Genomic DNA, 19,563 nt, shown 5'->3' with positions numbered 1-19,563 from the left:
GTAAAGGCATTTTCTGGGCACAAAGGGCTCACGCAATAACACCTCTCGCAGCAGTTCAGACCCGCGTGGGCACCTGACAACACGCACTCGCTGCCGAGCCTTCCCGGCCCTGGCCACCCCACAACGGGTTAAAACCAAACCACAACAAACAGCGAACACAGGGGAAAAAAATAAATAAATAAATAAATAAATTAAATAAATAAATAAATAAAACACCGTGAGTTTCTCCGACTTCCCTAAGCATCACCCACGTCCCTCCAGCAGCGCAGAGGAAACGCTCCGGCCCCGCGGCGCTGGATAAATGTGGGGTGTTTGGAGGGTGGTGGGAGCTCCACGGTGGCTTTCCCCATTCCTGTGGGGTGGGCACAGAGGGGTTTGCTGGCCAGGGTGAGTGGTTGTGTGCTGCAAACCTGCCTGGGCACTGCATGGACCCGTGAGGCAGCGGGGAAAGCGGCTCCAGTCATCTTTCCCCAGCAAAGGTGACGAGCAGAGCTGCGAAAGAAGCACTGCAATTACTCCATGGCTCTGCTGCAATTGCTCTGTGACCAAATAAAACAGCCTGGGGACCCAGCAGAGCACCCTCCCTCCACGCAGCCGTGCGATCGGGGTGAAAAATAAATAACTAGCCCTCCATTAGTCATTCCGAACCTTGCTGCATTTAACTGCCAGAATAAAGGATTCCACCTCTTCGCTGCTCAACTCCCACTGGCAACTTGCTCTGGGGGCTACATTTCCCTAAATGCTCACATTTCAATTAGCATTAGAATAATGAAATGGCTCGGAGTTCATCTCACCCAAAAATGTACTGGAAAATAAAGAGGCGAGATTGGAAGCGATGAGGGCTTTTCACGCAGGCACACACGCACACACACGCAGCAGGATGGATCCAGGAGGAGGAAATCTATTCCTTTCTCGACTCCACGCTGATGAGATTAACATGGGCTTTGCTAACTGCCTCTCCAAACAAGGATAATGCAACTTCAAGTTGATTTTCCAGATAAACAAGCATGCAAACAAACGCAAAGTGCTCAACTAAAAATATCTCCCGGCTCCGACGCTTCTCCCCACCACCACCCCGAGAGGAAAACACACAAACCCTGTCACAGCTCCACGGCGAGCCGCAAAATTATGACAATGCGAGTTAAATTAGCTACTTCAGGGACATCGTGCTCTGCCCTATTCCCCCCCACCACCACATACCCCTCACGGAGGCGAAACCGCAGATTCCCCACATACGCCCAGGCAGGGCAGAGGAGGGAACATTTTCTCTTGTGGGATGAAAAAATGACACTCTAATCAGCTCCAAAGTCTGGGAAAAAAAGAGCGAGCGGCTCAGAACTCGCTTTTCTTGCCCGATTTGGGTATGTGTGGCTGTGTGTGGCTCTGGCCGGGGTGTTCTCCCCCCTCCCTTGGCAGAAGCAAACAGTTAAAGGCGGCAGCAGCTTCAGCATCCTCGCCTGCTGCTCTCTCCTGCTAAGGAACCAAACCTCATTGACTTTATTCCTTTTAAGCTCCGGCCAAACTGTTGCTGGGCTTTTTTTTTTTTTTTTTCTTTTCTTTCCTTTCGGATGAAGGAAGGGAAAAGCCCGATCCTCGTCCTCCGCAGGCTGAGCTGGGGCGAGCGGAGCCAGGCAGCACCCGGGGCACCTGAGCCCAGCACCCGCAGCCCAGCCCCGCGCCCTGCCGCCGAGGAGCCCACTTACATCGAAGTGATGTTCCTTGAGATGTCCGTGATGTTGATGCTCGTGTTGCCATTGCTGCTGCCTGAATCCTGCCCTTCCAAGAGAGGGAAGAGGTTCCCATCATCCAGCTTCTTGCAATTGATGTCTGTCTTGCTGCAAAGACAATTAGCAGGGCAAGCCAGCACCGAAAGCAGATAGTCTCCCCAAATGCTCCAGAGCAAAAATACCCTCCAGAAAGTGCACTTGGTAGGGCAAAGAGAGACATCCATCTCCGATTGCTGCTGCTAAAAAAGAGGAGGAGGAGGAAAGGGGGGATGGAGGGAGGGGAAGGGGGGGAAAGGGGGGAAGGAAACAAAGACGGAGGGAGGCAAAAAAAAAAAAAAAAAAAAAAAAAAACGCACAACAACAAAAAACCTCAAGCGATCAGATGCAAAAATCCTCCAGCAGATGAAATCATGCTGGCAGCTGGCTCGGAGAGGCTGTAATTCCCGCTAGGGCAGCGGCAGCGGGCGGGGATGCATGCTGGCCCGGCCGCCCGCCCGCCGCTCCGGAGGATCGCAACGGAGGCTGGGGAGGCAGCCGGGGAAATAAATAAATAAGGCAAACGGTGCGAAAGTCACCAAGTCCCACCTACTGGGCAGAATTAAAATTGACACACCTGCAAAAAAAAAAAAAAAAAAAAAAAAAAAAAGGGGGGGGGGGGGAAAAACAACGCAGCCCCACACACACACACGGACAAGGAGGGAGAGGAGGCTGGGGAGAGGAGGGGGCGACCCCCCCTTCCCATCGCTTCCCTCCCCCGGCCTGGGCAGCCCTGCTGCAGCGGGCACCAAAAAAAAAAAAAAATAGCAGGGGGAGGAGGAGGAGGAGGAGGAAGAGGAGGAGGAAGGCTTGCAAAGCGAGCCGGGCTCTGCGCGCTTCCCTCTCCGCAATAAAAAGGATTCCCCACCCCCCTCCCTCTCCGCCAAAATCAAGGCAGGGGAAAGAGGAGGGGGGGAGAAAGGGGAAAATCCCACCCCAGCAGGGCTGGAGCCCCAGCCAGAGGAGGAAAAGTTGCAGCTGGGGTTAAATTTGTGCCGGGGATGGGGAGGGGAGGGGGGAGCCGTGGGGCTCTGGCTCGGCTCCTGCTTTCTCAGGCTCTTTGGGAGGACGATGCTGCCTTTCGCTCGGTCCTTGGGTGTCTGCGGCCCCCCCCAACCCGGACAGATGGGTGGAGGGGAAAGGAAGACTGGACTGAACTGGAAGAGCGTAAAAGCCAGTGTGGATTACAGCAATTTTTTAAAATATTTATTTATTTATTTATTTTCTTTAGAAGATCCTAGCGAGAGGCTGATCAGACGGCTGGGTGGGAAAAAAAGAAAAAAAAAAAAAAAAAAAGCGGCTGGAGAGCACCCAGGAAGGACTTTCTAGAAAACACAGACACACACACACCCCTCCAAAAGGCAGCGGGGGCTCGGTCGGGTGCCCGAGGTGCGGGCACAGCACCCAGGGCCGGGGGCTCCCATCCATCCTCCCTCCCCTGCTTCCCTCCTGCAGCAGATTCTGCAATCAGACATGCAAAAAAAAAAAAAAAAAAAAAATCCTGAAAGAGGAAGACTGAAGTGTTGAAAAGGCTGAGCTCAGAGTGCCGAAATGGCATCAGGAGAGCAGTGAGTGCGAGCTGAACAGCAGAGCAAATTAAGATGCATGGTGCATTTTTGGCAAGCACAAACCCAAGCAGATCAGAGCGCTGCTTAATTTGCTCGGCTTTTCTACAGCGCTTTTCTGCATGCCTTTTTTTTTTTTTTTTTTCCCCCAATAGTTTCATGTCTCTGCTCCTCTGCACAGAGGCACGGCGCTAAGGGGATGGGAGAAGGGAGGAATTACAGGTGGAGGGCTCCAAATATTTCCAGGGTCTGCCTCTGCCAGGCTGCACGCCGGGAGGGGAAGCAGGCAAATCTCCGTGGGGGGCTCAGCCAGCACCTCCAGGCTCTGCTCTGCACCCCGAGCCGTCCTAGTCTGGTTGACGAAGCAATAGGATTTGGAAGGAAAAATTAAAATAAAGAAGGAAATAAAAGAGAAAAACTAATAAGGAAATGCAGGGGGGATTTGTCCACCTCCAGCCATGCCCATGGGAGCTGGTCCCAGCAGGGCTCGCGTGCTCCTCGATTGCACACCCCCATGTCACAGCCCTGGAAATTCCCATGTGGGGCACAAGGGATCAATCCTGCTCCTGGGGGGAAAGGCAGCCCCATGGGGAGCAAGGCACCCATCCAGTGAATAAATAGTGAGGTCAGAGGGCTGGTTTCTCCCTTAGCCCCACCTGCTTGGAAATTACTGAAGCGAAACACCCAGGTCCCCATGGAGGAGCCTTTGGGGACACCCCACAGCCAGCCCTGTGCAGGCTGAGCGGGGGGCTCAGCCCCTTCTGCAGGAGGTGAAGGGATGGGGATGAGGATGAGGAGGGACTGGAGGAAATGTTCCTTCTGCTCCTGGGCTGACCTGGGTGGGAACAGGAGGGAAGCAGCTGTGTGTGCTGCCAAGACCCCGCAGAAAAATCCTGTCCCCTGTTCCCCCAAGTCCTGTGCTACCCCTGGAGCTTGTTCTCTGCTTCCCACCTCCCTCGCACAAACAAGACTGAGCCCAGAGGAAGCAGGAGAGGTCTCCAGTCATGTGCTGGGGGCTGTGCTGTCCTGGGAGAGATGCTGGAGCCCACCCGTGCCCTGATCCGCTGCCCCGTGCCAGGCAGACCCGCTGACGGGCAGGATTTGTGCCAAGGCACAGCTTCCTCTGCAGCGAACAGATAAAGCCTCTGCTCGTGGATGAAATGTGGCAGGGCAAAGTGGGGGAATGGAGCAGACGCTCAGAGGAGGTACCATAAAGGAGCTCTTGGGGGTTCACAGCTCATGTTTGCCAAGAAAAACATCCTCGTCTTCCCCCAGATGGAAGGGGATGCTCGGCGAGGCCACCCCTTGCACACCTGGATCCAAAAGGGGCCGGGAGCAGCGGGGAGGTGCCGGCGGTGGGACCGTGCCACCCCTGCCTCCATCCCTCGCTCCTGCTCCTCTTGGAAGAGGGAGGCTGGAGCAGGGCGTGAGTGATGGGGCTGTCAGAGCGCAGAGATGGTATCTCGAGCAGAGGCCTGGCCGTTATTGCTCTGAGGGATGCTGGCAAATTGCTCTTTCAAGAAGCATCCCCATGAAGGATGAAATCGGCGCCTCCTGCGAGAGCTCTCCCCCACGGGGACCGGGGGGGCCGTGCTGCAGCTCCTTCCCCCTGGCCTTGCGGTGCCCCCAGAAGCTCACCCCAGCCCAAATGGGGCTGTTTTATTTGCATTTCTGCACTTCCCACCTCCAAAGCATCGCTCTCCAGGCTGGCTTTCCTTTTGGGATGAGCTTTCCTCCCATCACTGCCGTCCCCAGGTAAATGCCACATCCCTGTGCCATGGCCACAAGGCACAGCTCTGCTCCAGGCAGCGGGCAGATGAAAACAACGGTGCTGGGGGCAAGCCCACAAGGATCCCCGTGGTCCTCTCTGTGCTCAGTCATCACCACCCCACCGAAGCCTCCTGCCTCTGATCTCCATCCCTATTGATCTGGCAGCTCCACGCCGAGGCGCGCACTGCACTGCCTCTTACCAGAACAGCGCTCGCTTGAAATGATGAGCTGACGTTTTTCTGGCCCCCTCTCATCCAGAAGGACGTGCCCCTTTGCAGAGGTTTTGGAGATGGTTTCGGTGCCGGGTGGGTGCTGAGGGGAGAGCCCCCAGCTCACCAAATTAATGCTGGGGGTGCTGCCAGCATTCAGGGGGCACAACATCCCCCCAGCACCACTGGCTTGGGGCTGCAGGAGGGAGACATCACCCCCGTGGGGCCAAGAGGACTCTTGCCCAAGCCTCAGAAGTCCTGGGAGCATCAAAAAGTGCAGTCCTGGAGCAAATCCCCTCGCTCCCACCACCACAGGAGCAGCTCGGGGGCAGCTCTCATCCTGCACAGCACCCAGCCTGGGAACACGCAGGGGGATGCTCACACCTGTGGGCACTGTAAGCAGTGTGACAAAAGGTTCGGTCTCCGTGGGGACCTGTCCCCAGCAGGGTGGCAGCAGATTTAGGGGTCCCAGGAGCCAATGGAGACATCGCAGCAGATGAACACTCAGAGATTGTAAAGAAAGTATAGGGGAAAGTACCTAACCAAGGTCTGTGTGCCCATATAAATGGGAACAAGAATTTCAAGGGAAAACATATTCAGGGGAGGACGAAAGGAATAGCCCTGTCCCAAAGATAACAAATATTGCTGTGCTTGCATTCATGGCTCCAACCTGAACCAGATTCCCACCTAGGAAGCTCCTGAATTAATGTGTCTGGAGAGGGGAAAGGTCTGCTCATGGCTGTGATGTCCGGGAAGGACAACGGCAATGATCAAAGAGAAAAAAAAAAAAGGAAACAAGGGTCTTAGAAAGTGCAAGGGAAACACAGGAGCGTAATGCAGAGCAGATGATAGCTGCAGTCAGGACACCAAGGCAGCACGTCTGGGTGGACCTGGCTCGTCTCTCACCAGGAAGAAATTGGAGCAAATCCCAGGCAATGGGAAGGATTCGCAGACAGCAAAGCTCCAGCGTGGGGCAGACTGAAAATCCTGGGGGTCTGCTTGGAGAGGGGTGCTGGGGACATGGGGATGGGGCTGAGCACGGCTGAGTGCACGCTTCTGCTCCCCCTGCTTCCTAATGTTAGAAAAGGCCGGCAAAATTAAAGCTGTTAGAAGGATAAAGAAGGCCTGGGAAACTCACTGACATGTGATATCGCCTCAGCAAGGAGCTGAGCGAGGCTCAGAAGAAGATCAAGGAGATCAGCATCAGAAAGCACTGAGGATGAGCCACCACCACAGCTCCGCCGAGCTCCCTGGGCACACACCAGCCCCTGCTTTCTCCAAACCTCCCCATCACAGGTCCTGCAGAAGTCCCAGGACGGACGGGAGGCTGCGGGTGTGCTGGAAGCAGATAAGGAGAATTACGGTGCCGGCATTGTTCCGCTAATGACCTGCCATCTGCGTGTCTCAAGGGTGCCCTGCATCCTCCGGCATCCAGGAGGGGCAGAGCTGGGATAACCCAGGAGCAGGACGTGGTGCTGGGCACCAGGTGAAGCAGCACCTGGGTGGTGCTGGGTGCTGGCTCCGGGTGCTCAGGTTAAGTCACTGCTCACTGGAGAATCGATTCCTCCTCACCCTGTGTGCTCTTCCCCGCACACGCACACAGACGTGCTCCCAGCCCCTGCTCTGGGAATAAATCGAATCGCTTTACAAAAAGCTCCCCAGCCTGTTTGTGACTTCAGCTCCAACCAATTTGCCTTCAAAGGTGACTCTCTTGACTCCGGGAAGAGGTGCCAGAGTGGGCTGAAGCAGGGAAGAAGCTAAAATAACCGGCTCTTCACAAAACAATTTACCAAAACATTTTTCTGAGGGTGCTCTGCCAGAGAGATCTGGTGAAGATGCTATTATCTGAGGCAGGGTAGGGAAAGCAGCTTCTGCCTCTGTCCAAGCCCTGATGGGGGAAGAAAACCCAGCCCCATCTCAGCATCCCGTGCCTTGATGTGCTTCCCGGTGCCGGGGAGAGGAGAGGTGCTTGCAGACCTGTCGGGGAGATGCCTGTGGCCCCAAAAGGGCATCGTTTCAAAAATCCCTGCTACCTCTCTCATCCCAAACACAAATCGCGTCATTAGCTGCTTGAAACAGTTTCCTGGCATACCAGGGCAACTGCAAAAGCCTGAATTTAAGACATCTCCCTACCCCATGATGGGTACAAGTAAGACTCTCAACCCCCCACAGCCTCGTAGAGAAAGAACTGACTGTGCCAAACCCAAAGGGACCATAACCCATGCAGCCTGGCTTAGCCAAAATACCTGAGTCGAGCAAGCAGCACCCCAAAACACCCCAAATCCCTACGTGGGGATGGTGGCAGCTGGGGCTCAATGGCACAAATGTGTTTTGATCCCTCTTGCCAGACTTCCTTGGCACAGGCTGGGAGGTGATGCCACCTCGCAGGAGGGATCTCACTGCTGGAAACATCTCCTGCAGGTTCTGCTCACCTGGGGGGGCAGAGGGGCTCAGGGCTGGGGTTTGGGGCAGGTTTGGGCTCTGCAGCAAAGCCCTTTGCCATCCCCATGGTGCTGGGATTAACCCGCGAGCCCCCAAGAGCTGGTGGGGATGGAGAGGTGGCTGTCCCCAAGCTGGGACAGACGGTGCCCAGGCCAGCCTCGGATGCTGCCCCCAGCCCCCATGGGCTTGCAGGGGGGGTGGGAGGCAGGAGCCTGGCTTGTGAGCTGTGGCGAATGTCCTGCCAAAGCGTCTGCAATAAACAAATCAATAATTAAGGGAGGATATACATTAGCCCTTGAACACGCTCCAGGTAGAGCTTATTTTAGACCTTTAGGAAAACGTGTGAGGGGAGGAGAGGTGCGGGGCTGTAAGGGGCCACGGTCTGCAGGAGGACGGGGTAGGCTTGGGGCTGGAGGTGGAGGGTCGGCAGGATGGGGCTGAGATGCAGGATGAGGGACGTGGGGGAGGCAGATGGTTGGGGAACCCATGTGGGGTCATGGAGAAAAGGGTTGAAGGCAGTTGTGTAGGCAAAATGTCCCCCATCCCATGTTTTCTGGGTGAATCCCACCACCAGCACTTCTCCTCCAATGATGGAGGTGCCCAGGGCCTGCCCCAGCTCCTGGGGGGCTGGTCACTGGCGTGGGGTGGACACTGGGTGGAAGAAGTGCTCATCACCACCAGCACAGAATCACCAAAATAAGATGAAACATCCAGACTGCCTGCTGTGGCCTTTGATGAGTACAGATCTCCACCTGGGGTGAATGAAGGGTCTAGTTGCCTGCACAGAAAACACCTGGGAGATTTTCTTCCCCTTGGCCATAAGGTGATCTTGCTCACTCCTGCCTGGCTCCTCCAAACGTATCCCTTGCTGAAGTTCACTGCGTTCCCAAAAGCAGCCCGCCAACCTCACACCTACCTGTCTGAAGCTCGAGGTGCCAAAAAACCTCTCCTACCTCCTGCCCAACTCCATCCTACAGTCTAACAGAGCATCCTGCAGCAGAAAATGATCTCTCAGGTCATTTTGGCCATGGTGACGGACACAGAGCTCCCAGCTCCCTATGGGTTCAGCATTTCAGGGCTGTGGGGCACACCACTGGGGCTGGGAGGCAGAAGACACCAGTAAGCCCTGAAGATGTAATGTCACTTTGTTCTCCATATTGGTGCCCGTATCATCACTGCCTGGCCACTTCTAACACCTATGGGGAAAAAAAGCCCAAGATCTCCCAAATAAATCTTTGTGCTACTGAAAGGGCTGAATCCCCCCAACTTCTAGCCTGTTGCTGAGCAGTTCCCAGCACCCAGCAGTTCCCACTATCAGGGCGCTCCCCCTGCCCTTACCGAGAAAGATCTGGCTACTGTGATTTATGCCTGCCGCATATCCGAGCTGGCTTGCCCCACACCTCTGCATTCAGGCTGGAGCTGGAAGCCACACAGGAGCATCAGCTAATGTGAAACACAACCCACCTTCTCCTCCGGGGGGGGTCCCAAGAGCCCATCTTTCCATCCTCCCCTCCCCTGGCTCAGCACCCGCTGCCAGGCGAGGCTGCGGGCTGCCACAGCCAAGCCCATCAGCAGCACCGAGCAGCACGCTGCCAGCCCTGCTCTTCCCCCCGAGCTGGGGAGGCTCGGGGAGAGCTGTAGGGAGGGATGGAGGCAGAGCTCTGCCAGCCGTGGTGCTCAGCCACCCCTTGTACCACATCCCGGGAACCCATTTTGGTCCGAAATCTCCGACACTGATGAGTTTTTCCTCCAGCAAAGAGCTTCTGCTACCAGGAGGTATCGGTGAAACACTTGTGATGCAGTTCAGCTGAGTAAAATAAATAAAAGTGACTAATGACTGATTAAATATTAAAGGATCGCTTTATTTTTGCAAATACACAGATGACTGCACACAGCTGAAATCTGGAGGTGGCCCCTACAGCTGAGGAGGCCAGGGACGGGCCGTGAAATGGCACCGGGCTTTTCCTTGCCCTGCGATGAGGAGCATCTGGACTGAGACTTCTGCTTCCCACCAGGACGGAGCTACCCATGTGCAGATTATCCAGGCAGAGCTCCTGCAACCAGGACAGAGAAGCTGAGCCTCCAGGCCACGCCGTGCCAACCAGAGCCAGTAGGATCTGCCTCGTCGTGCTGCAAGGCTCCTCTGGCTCCCCAGCCTGCCTCGGTGACACGCCAGAGCCACCTAATGAGGTTAAGATTAATATTTCCTCCCGCTGCCCATTAAAGCTGCCTGGTGGGGAGCTCCTTCTCCACCAGTCCCACCATTCTGCTGGCTCCAGCAGCTGCTGTGGCCCTCCCTTCCCCTGCCACGGGGTGGAGGAACCTCTCCTTCCCCCAGGGCACCATCGCCGCGTCCCCCTGGGCACCCCGCAGGCACGCGGGCTGAGCAGCCAGCACATCTCCAGACGGCTGGGACACGTGGAAAGCACGTGCTCGCTTCCCAGGCAGTGTGTATGGGGAAGAAGAGGCACAGTTTGTTATGAAATAATTCTCTCAGCACCATCTGGTTGCTTGATCCATCCCCAAAAGCCTGCTGGAGAGGACCACGCTGACCCTAAATGCAGCTTCCTTCCAGAGAGATTGCAACTGAGTGAGAATATTTTTTCTTGGTGTTAGTTTTACTTTTTTTTTTTTTTTTTCCAGTAAGAGGGAGTCAAAGAGGCACTGCAGCAACACATCTACACCAGCCCCAGCCTCTGGAGGACCCAGAAAAAGTTGTCCTGGGTTTTTCCCTTCCCCAGCCATCTGCAGCTGGCCATGACCACTGCCCAGGCGCGGAGAGGGAGGGCGCTCGGTGCAAGTCCTGGTTATCAGGAACTCCAAGGGAAAGGAATGAACCAGTGCCAAATGGCGAAGGATAAAATCAATATGGGGAGAGCTGTTATTTAAGCTTCTGAGCTCCGGGGTATTACAAACGTTGGAGAGCAATGAAATAAAAATGATACATAAAGTGACAACATCATCATGTCTGTATAACTGACGCCCTTAGCAGCTGTTTGGTCGGAACAACAGAAGTAAATCCAAATCTGTGCCTGCTGCCCAGGGCTGTCTGGCACTCCTAAGGGGGCACTTTGTGATCAGAGAGAGAGGAAATTACAGGGTCTTTATGCCAACTGGATCGTTTTTAACCTCCTTTGGTCACCATGCCCTGGAAGCCTGGAGGACCACGCCGTGAGCTCCTCACCCTGCTGAGCAGCCCATGGGCTCTTCTGGAAGAGGCTGGGTCTCTGTGGAGGTGGTGGAGATCCCACAGGGAGCCCAGGAACCTCAGGTGGCAGCGAGGATCCCTGGGCACAGGAGAGCTGCCATGGCCAGGAGCTGCCCCTTGCAGGACGCCAGTCCCTGGGCTTTGAGCCACACCATGCTGCACAGGTGGTGCTGGGGACAGATCCAGCAAACACGAAACCAGGAGGGAAAATGCTAGGCTGGCTTGCGAGGTGTCCTCTTGCTGCCTTCGAGGCTTTCTGGCACCTTCTTATCACCCTTTAAAGCTTCCCACACCAGTACAAAGCAATAACGTTTTCATTTCTCTCTTCATTGGTAGAAAAGTGAGTTTTTTTATGGCTTTCTCTGCCTCTCGATCATCTCCCCTCCTATCAACAAGATCACGAGCTCTCGGTACCGACTGCCATTCCCCAAGCTTTTCCTCCTGCCAGGGCCCATGTGGCACCTTTGCATCCCGTGGCGCATCCCATCGGAGTATCCTGGGTCCCCAGGGGAGCCAAACGGGTGCCAGGCTGGGCTGCAGGATGGTGTGGATGGGAAGCGAGCCCCAAAATTATCTCCGGGCTCTTTAGGAGGCAGAGGGACACCGCAGAGCATCCAGACCTTAAACTGCGAGAGGATGCTGCTGCTGCGCGGCGATTCCTGCTGCCACCTTAGGGAGAGCCAAAGAAATGCCAAACCCGGCTGCTCTCACAGAGCATTCAGCATTAAAACCCAGCTCCAGCAAGGCCGAGGCAGGAGTTTAACCTCCGTGCAGCGAGAGGTGCTGAGGGACAGCGAGCATGTTAACCCCGCTCCGGGCTGCGCCCCGCAGCTGCTGCCACATTAACCCGGCTCCGGGAAGGCTCCAGCACAGAAGCTTTTAGCACAGCCCCTGCCACACAGTATGGGCTTGCTGGAGCAGAGCAGCAGCTTCCCGCTCCCCCAGCACCACTTAACCTCCCCGAGATGCTCTGGGAGGTGCTGGCAGGCTCAGTGGGACATGCGGGCAGCGAGAGGAGTGGTGCCAGGTCCAAATCGATAGCACAGCCAGGGGCAGTGGGGATGAGCCAGGGCTGGCCAAGGTGCATGGGCACAGGATTCTCTTTTCTTCTTTCTTGCCTGTGTTCATCACCTTGGCACGCTGCCTTGGGGACACCTGGCATGGTCTGCAGCCCTTCTCTGCCCAAAGTGCCTTCCCCAGGCTCGTGCTTCCTCCAGCCTCTCCCACCACAGTCCCTGCAGCCCCGACACAAGCTCACGGCTGCTTGGATCCACCCCAGGGGCTGTGGTTTTCTGCCACACTCCTGCCTGCTCCCAGTTCCTAACAGCAGTGGAAATGAGGGAGGGAAAGGGGATGTTTTGGACCATGGGCTTTCTGGAAGGAGAAATGAGATGGATGGGATGGGATGGGATGGGATGGGATGGGATGGGATGGGATGGGATGGGATGGGATGGGATGGGATGGGATGGGATGGGATGGGATGGGATGGGAGCTCAGGTGTAAAACTGAGAGTATTTCTTGCTTTCTGCTCTCCCCTGCATTTGGGAAGAGGTAGAAGGGCCCCACTGCAGCCACAGCCACCGCCTATCCCACAGGTACCTCCCAGCCCACCCAGCATCCCTGGATTTGAATCCTTCCCACCTCCTCTGCCGCCCCCCTGCTGGTGCGCAGCTCCCGCCCAGGACCCCCGTCAGACGCAGCGTGGAGGTGGGCGGTTACACCACGCCTCACCCACCAGAGGTGTCAGGAGTCGGGGAAAAGAAGAAGAAAAGGGGAAAAATATAGAAGCAGAAAAACAGCCTCTGGGTTTCTCCTCTGCGGAGCAGCACGGGAGAAGGGAAGAGCTGGGGGGTTGGCATCGGAGCTTGGTGGGTGCTGGGGGGCTGCGGGGAGCACGTGGAGCAGAGCTGGAGCATCCGGAGCACGTGGAGCAGGAGAGGCTGGGAGGGCAAAACTGAGGCAGGAGCATCTCTGCCCACAGAGCTCCCGAAACCTTTACCCAGCAGCGTGGGCTTGGCACCGGAGGGTGCCCACCTGTTGGGAGCACGGGGAACAGCCGAGGAACTCGCCAAATTGCAGGCTCCCCGTAAGCAGCAGGTTAAGGCAGGTTTCCTTGGATACAGGGAGCTTTCCAGCTGTTCTGCAAATGGCCAGGAGGAAACCCCAGCCCTGCTCTGCAGAACAGGCAGGGATTTCTGCCCCGCTCCTCTGGCTGCAGGGCAGCAGGGAGGGGATGCTCGGGGCCGGGTGTTGATCACTGGTTGAGGGGCACCCACACTCATACCTATAAGAAGGGAGCAGGCTTCTTCTCGTGGTCTTCTGTCCTTCAAACCCATCCTGCTAGCCTGGCTTCAACACTCTGCAGGATGTCAAGAGACATAAAGCCCTGTGGGAAGGTGTGGAGCCAGCGACAGAGTCCACAGTGTCCCCAGGTGCTCTGGCAGCACCGCTGACCAAAGAGGGGGTGGCTGGAGAGAGGGAGATGAAATGCAAGGCGTGACTTGTTTATCTGGTACAGTGTTTTCTTCTGTTTCATGCTGCTGGTTTTCTGGAGGGGGTTAAGCTGCAGCAATGACAATCTGCATGGGAGAGGAGCGTGCCACTCCAAGGACAGCTGTCCTGGAAATCAGAGCCCAGTTGGAATGAGATTTAGCTGGCCTTCAAAACAAGGCCAGTGTTGCTGATTTAAATGAGGATGCTTCTCTCTAGTTGGAGGGGGAAGGTCCCTGTCAGATGCACCAAGTCCTGGGACAGTGACTGAGATCCCTGCTCCCGCTCCCCCAGCCCTTTCTCATTTCTGCTGCCTCTTCCCCTTCACTTCCTCGGGTCACCATTAGGAAGATGCTCAGAGACGACACCAGCAGCAACACGAGGGAAAGCAAAGCTTCCACGTCAGTGCACATGACTTGACAATGCAAATAGCTGGGGATGCACAGTGCAGAAGTATATATTATTAAGCAGTGATAAATGAATGAGTTTCCCGCACTCGCCCAGTGGTGGGGGCAGGAGGACTCAGCAAAGACCCAGGGACCCAGCAGCCTGGTCTGCTCCCTCTCTGATTCTATCGAGTGGCTTGTTTGCCTTGGTCGTCTGAAATTGATTCAATTAAGATTCCTTGTGCATTCAGGTATGATAAAACAGGGACAATTAGACCTAATAAAACTCAGATAGTTGTGTTCGACCCTTCTTGCGCCCTCTCGTTCCTTACACAACCTCATACGAGAGGCCAGGGCATGCCTGAAGGATTCAGCGTGAGGGATCGTTCAACATATCCTACCCTGGATAGCCCCAAAACCCTACAGAGGAGAAGAAAGAGACAACATGCTCCCATCCATTGACCCAGACACCAGCCCAGGTGCAGACCCTTGGATGATCAACTCATAAGGACCATCCACTACCTTGGACCATCTCTTACAAACAAGGTCTCCTGTGCACACAGCGAAGGGAAAAAGGCTACACATCATGCTTAAGGCAGGGCTTAGGACCTGAGAAGTTAGAGGGAAGGCACTGCATTTCTTCCCCAGCCCTGGATGAAGAGTGTGTGGTTATGAGCATGGCCATCAATGAACCACAAAGCCTTTTAGCATCCATTATTTGCAACTGCTGCTGAGCAAACAAATGCGACCACATCAGTCACTGGGCCCATCCCCTGCTGAGAGCAGCTCACATCAGCCATGCCTCCCCCCAAAGAGGGAAGAAAAGCTGACCCTGCGGGAGCACGGTGTGCACCCATCCCCCTTTCCTTCTGTGGGTTTGTCAAGGAGGGACGAAACGGGTTATCTCGCCTTGCCCCCTTCAAGGGGGTCTCCTTGGGCCACATCCTCCTCCCCATGTCAGCAGAGTGACCCCCACTCGTGAGGTGGGTTTGGGAGATGTGCACAACCCCACCGTGCTCCTGTCCTGGCTTTAGCATGCCAAAAAATGGGCTGTTCCCATCGCGCTCTGCTCCCCTTGGATGTTGTGATCGAGCACAACCCTGTTTGTACCCCATAAAAGGTTACAGAAGCCCCAGTCTCCTGGAACAAGGAGTCAGAAAGCAGTGCCTGCTGCTCCATGCCTGGCTGGAGTCTCTTCCCCATCCCCGTGCACACCTCAGGGGCAATTCCCCACCCGCAGCCCCATGCCCTGCCCTGACACCGCCCTCTGCAAACCTCCCCCAGCCCTGGTGGGGTGAAGGGACGAGGCTGGGGCTCAGCCCCTTGGGGTCACAAAGGGGAGCCACTCCTGGGGACATGGGGGATTCGGCTGGGATCCCAAGGGCTGGCCACACCAAGCAGACACTGCTCTCCCTTGGCAGAACAGACAGCACAAAGCCCTACAGATTCCTCTTCCCAGCCACAGATCTGCCCTGGCCTTGGAGCCAAGGCTGATGCTTTGCCAGCACGCTGGGACCCCGTGCCCCTCCGCCTTCTTGCCTGTTTAACAGACCTCCTTATTTATTTATTTTATTGCTCTGCCTCTCTTTTCTTCCCCTCCTATTGCTCACTCTTTTCCCTTTTGTCTTTTTGGTCTTTTTTTTTTTTATGAGTTGTGCTGCACTTCTTGGTAAAGCACTTTAATCCATTTTAATGCCCCAGTTCTGCTCCTCAGTGACAGCCTGGTGGTTAGTCTAATGCGTCCCGCTCACCTCGGGGTTACTAATGAGGTCACAGCGAAGGCAATCTCCAAACTGAATAATTCACTAATCAGATGCTGCAGACTCCAGTGGTAAAATTTATTTCTGACACCTAAACAGCAAATGGCTTTGTGGACACGCACGCACGCACGCATGCCTGCACACGCGCCTCTCCTCTTTTCCATTCTTCAGGGATATTTTTGGTAAATTGGGGCTGTGCCATACGTTTAATGATGGGTCTCACCACAGAGGAGCCTGGCTCATCCCGAGCCCAGGGCCAGGAAGATCTGCTGTGATGGGCAGCTTCGTTATCTACTCCGTAATGGAGTGCGATGATGAGACCAGGATCTGGGGACAAAGGCGTGCCGTGGTGGAGGTTGCTGTCTGTCTTCTCCTGGCCTTTGCCTTTGGGGAGCTTCCTGGCTGACTGCTTGGAGAGACTTGCTGCTCATCCAGACACAGGGAGAATAAGTTAAGGAGAACCAGCTAAGGAGTGCCAGGGCTAAGGGCTGCTCACCTCTGCTGCCTTGTGCTACCCAAAGAGCACGGAGTGAGTTCCCTCTTGTCCTTTTTCCATATTGAAAGCCAAGCCTGTTTTTTTGGATGTGCCACCCTCAAACACCTCCCAGAGAAATGGTAGTAATAACCCAATTAATTAGTATTGGTAATAGTAAAAGTCGCAGGGAGTCATTAATAATAATTAACAGGCAGCGTTCCTGGAGGAGGCAGCAGTCTGGGAAATTTTGCTCGTCTCCTGCAAAGCCTGAGAACAGGTGGCTGCTGTGGTGTGCCTGGTGGGTCCTCAGCACAGGGTGCGTGCTGGCAAAACCTCCCCGTGCCTTGGAGCTGAACCAACACTGCCTCGGCAGCCAGGAGGAGCTGGGAAGCCCTGGGAGGCTCCAGGCTGGATTCCTCAGCCCGGAGAGGTGAGGACACAGGGGAGAGAGAGGCACTGCAGGTGCGTTAGGGTATGGGGCACCATCGTGTTCAAGGTGGGAAATAATTCAAGCAGAGAGGATTTGAATTTGCCCAGCATACCCACACGCCTTCAGGACAGCACCCGAAGGTTTGGTTTTGCTCAGAAAGCAAACAAACAGCAAAGTCTGAGAGCAGCGGTGGAGTCAGCACTCATCCTGCGGCTGGCTCTGGCAATTACAGAGCTAAGTGCTCATTTGTGACAGGACCTGTACAAATTAGCCGTACGGCTTGGCACGTCCCTGCTCTCCTGGAGATCCAGGAGATGAGGGGATCCACAGAGCCCGTTCACGTCTGCTGGAGCCAGGGGCACCAAAGCTCCACACGGGGATGTCCAGCAGATCTGCTGGCCCCATCCCTGACACGAGCTGCTGCCGTGCAGGACCAAGTGGCATTACTGAGAGCAAGCCACAGGCTCAAGGGAAGGCAGATTGGGCTCTCACAAAGCCCAGGCAGCAGCAGGCAGGGGGTTCCCTATATATTGGTGGAGTTCACTATTCTTGGCGAGGCCAGGAAGGGGACCAGTAAAACCGCTGTATTGGACTTTCGAAGGGCTGACTTTGAGCTGCTCAGGACACTGGTTGGTGGAGTCCCTTGGGAGGTGGTTCTGAAGGGCAGAGGGGTCCAGGAAGGCTGGGCGCTCTTCAAGAGGGAAGTCTTAATGGCGCAGGAACGGTCTGTCCCCACGTGCCCAAAGACGAGCTGGCGGGGAAGAAGACCGGCCTGGCTCAACAGAGAATTGTGGCTTGATCTTAGGAGGAAAAAGAGGGTTTATAAGCTTTGGAAAAGTGGGCAGGCCACTAAGGAGGACTTTAAAGAAGTAGCGAGGCTGTGCAGGGACAAAATTAGGAAGGCCAAAGCTCATCTGGAGCTCAATCTGGCTACTGCCGTTAAAGATAACAAAAAACGTTTCTATAAATACATCAACACAAAAAGGAGGACTAAGGAGAATCTCCATCCTTTACTGGATGCGGGGGGAAACTTAGTTACAAGAGATGAGGAAAAGGCGGAGGTGCTCAATGCCTTCTTTGCCTCAGTCTTTAGCGGCAATACCGGATGTTCTCTGGATACTCAGTACCCTGAGCTGGTGGAAGGCGATGGGGAGCAGGATGTGGCCCTCATTATCCATGAAGAACTGGTTGGTGACCTGCTACGGCACTTAGATGTGCACAAGTCGATGGGGCCGGATGGGATCCACCCAAGGGTACTGAGGGAACTGGCAGAGGAGCTGGCCAAGCCACTTTCCATCATTTATCAACAGTCCTGGCTATCAGGGGAGGTTCCAATCGACTGGCGGCTAGCAAACGTGACGCCCATCTACAAGAAGGGCCGGAGGGCAGACCCGGGAAACTACAGGCCTGTCAGTTTGACCTCAGTGCCAGGAAAGCTCATGGAGCAGATCCTCCTGAGAGTCATCATGCAGCAATTGCAGGGGAAGCAGGCGATCAGGCCCAGTCAGCATGGCTTTATGAAAGGCAGGTCATGCCTGACGAACCTGATCTCCTTCTATGACAGAGTGACGCGCTGGGTGGATGAGGGAAAGGCTGTGGATGTGGTCTACCTTGACTTCAGCAAGGCTTTTGACACCGTCTCCCACAGCATTCTCCTCAAGAAACTGGCTGCTCTTGGCTTGGACTGGCGCACGCTTCGCTGGGTTAGAAACTGGCTGGATAGCCGGGCCCAAAGAGTCGTGGTGAATGGAGCCAAGTCCAGTTGGAGGCCAGTCACTAGTGGTGCTCCCCAGGGCTCGGTGCTGGGGCCGGTCCTCTTTAATATCTTCATCGATGATCTGGACGAGGGGACCAAGTGCACCCTCAGTAAGTTCGCAGATGACACCAAGTTAGGTGCGTGTGTCGATCTGCTCGAGGGTAGGAAAGCTCTGCAGGAGGATCTGGATAGGCTGCACCGATGGGCTGAGGTCAACTGCATGAAGTTCAACAAAGCCAAGTGCCGGGTCCTGCACCTGGGGCGCAATAACCCCAAGCAGAGCTACAGACTGGGAGAGGAATGGTTGGAGAGCTGCCAGGCAGAGAAGGACCTGGGAGTGATGGTGGATAGTCAGCTGAATATGAGCCAGCAGTGTGCTCAGGTGGCCAAGAAGGCCAACGGCATCCTGGCTTGTATCAGGAACAGCGTGACCAGCAGGGCGAGGGAGGTGATCGTCCCCCTGTACTCAGCTCTGGTGAGGCCGCACCTCGAGTACTGTGTTCAGTTTTGGGCCCCTCGCTACAAGAAGGACATCGAGGTGCTTGAGCGGGTGCAGAGAAGGGCGACGAAGCTGGTGAGGGGCCTGGAGAACAAGTCCTACGAGGAGCGGCTGAGGGAGCTGGGCTTGTTCAGCCTGGAGAAGAGGAGGCTCAGGGGTGACCTTATCGCTCTTTTTAGGTACCTCAAGGGAGGCTGTAGCGAGGTGGGGGTTGGCCTGTTCTCCCACGTGCCTGGTGACAGGACGAGGGGGAATGGGCTTAAGTTGAGCCAGGGGAGTTTTAGGTTAGATGTTAGGAAGAATTTCTTCACTGAAAGGGTTGTTAGACATTGGAACAGGCTGCCCAGGGAAGTGGTGGAGTCACCATCCCTGGAAGTCTTCAAAAGACGTTTAGATGTAGAGCTTAGGGATATGGTTTAGTGGAGGGCTGTTAGCGTTAGGTTGGAGGTTGGACTCGATGACCTTGAGGTCTCTTCCAACCTAGAAATTCTGTGATTCTGTGATTCTGTGATTCCCTGCCCCAGACCCCCCCCCAGCCGTTGCAGGGATGTGTGGACACAGAGCTGCCACCCCCTGCCTTGCAGCAGGGGTCAAGCACAGGCGAGTGAGCTCATCCTCGCCTGAGGCTGCCCTTTGATGTCCCCCCCGTCCCCCTGGGGCACGGGTCACATATGGCCCAAGCACAGAGCAAACCCTAAGATGCAACATGAGCAGGGGGAGAAATTCCCTCGCTGCTTCCTTTTGGTAGCACTCTGTCGCTGACCCCTTTTTGCAGCGGCGTTTCAGCAGCGCTTCTGTTTGTGGCCGGGT

The 19,563-nt window shown here is 55.4% G+C and overlaps 1 protein-coding gene across 4 annotated transcripts in view; it reads right to left on the bottom strand.

The window, feature by feature from the left end:
• NTRK3 (neurotrophic receptor tyrosine kinase 3) overlaps positions 1-1,957 on the bottom strand; it is a gene marked incomplete at both ends in the record, with an annotated part of 190,721 nt that extends 188,764 nt beyond the window's left edge. For 3 of the 4 annotated variants that reach the window (XM_084293283.1, XM_084293284.1, XM_084293286.1), the window contains one exon: positions 1,704-1,951. In XM_084293283.1, coding sequence (XP_084149409.1) covers positions 1,704-1,951 — 248 coding nt within the window. Of the gene's footprint in view, positions 1-1,703 lie in introns of all 4 variants that reach the window. The other variant, XM_084293285.1, reaches the window with a different exon arrangement.
• Between the last annotated feature and the right edge of the window lie 17,606 nt (positions 1,958-19,563).

This window comes from Netta rufina (assembly GCF_964035555.1).
Source record: "Netta rufina genome assembly, chromosome: 11".
NCBI lineage: Eukaryota > Metazoa > Chordata > Aves > Anseriformes > Anatidae > Netta > Netta rufina.
Note: the sequence above shows the minus strand (reverse complement) of the source record. Positions and strands in the feature narration are given on the sequence as shown.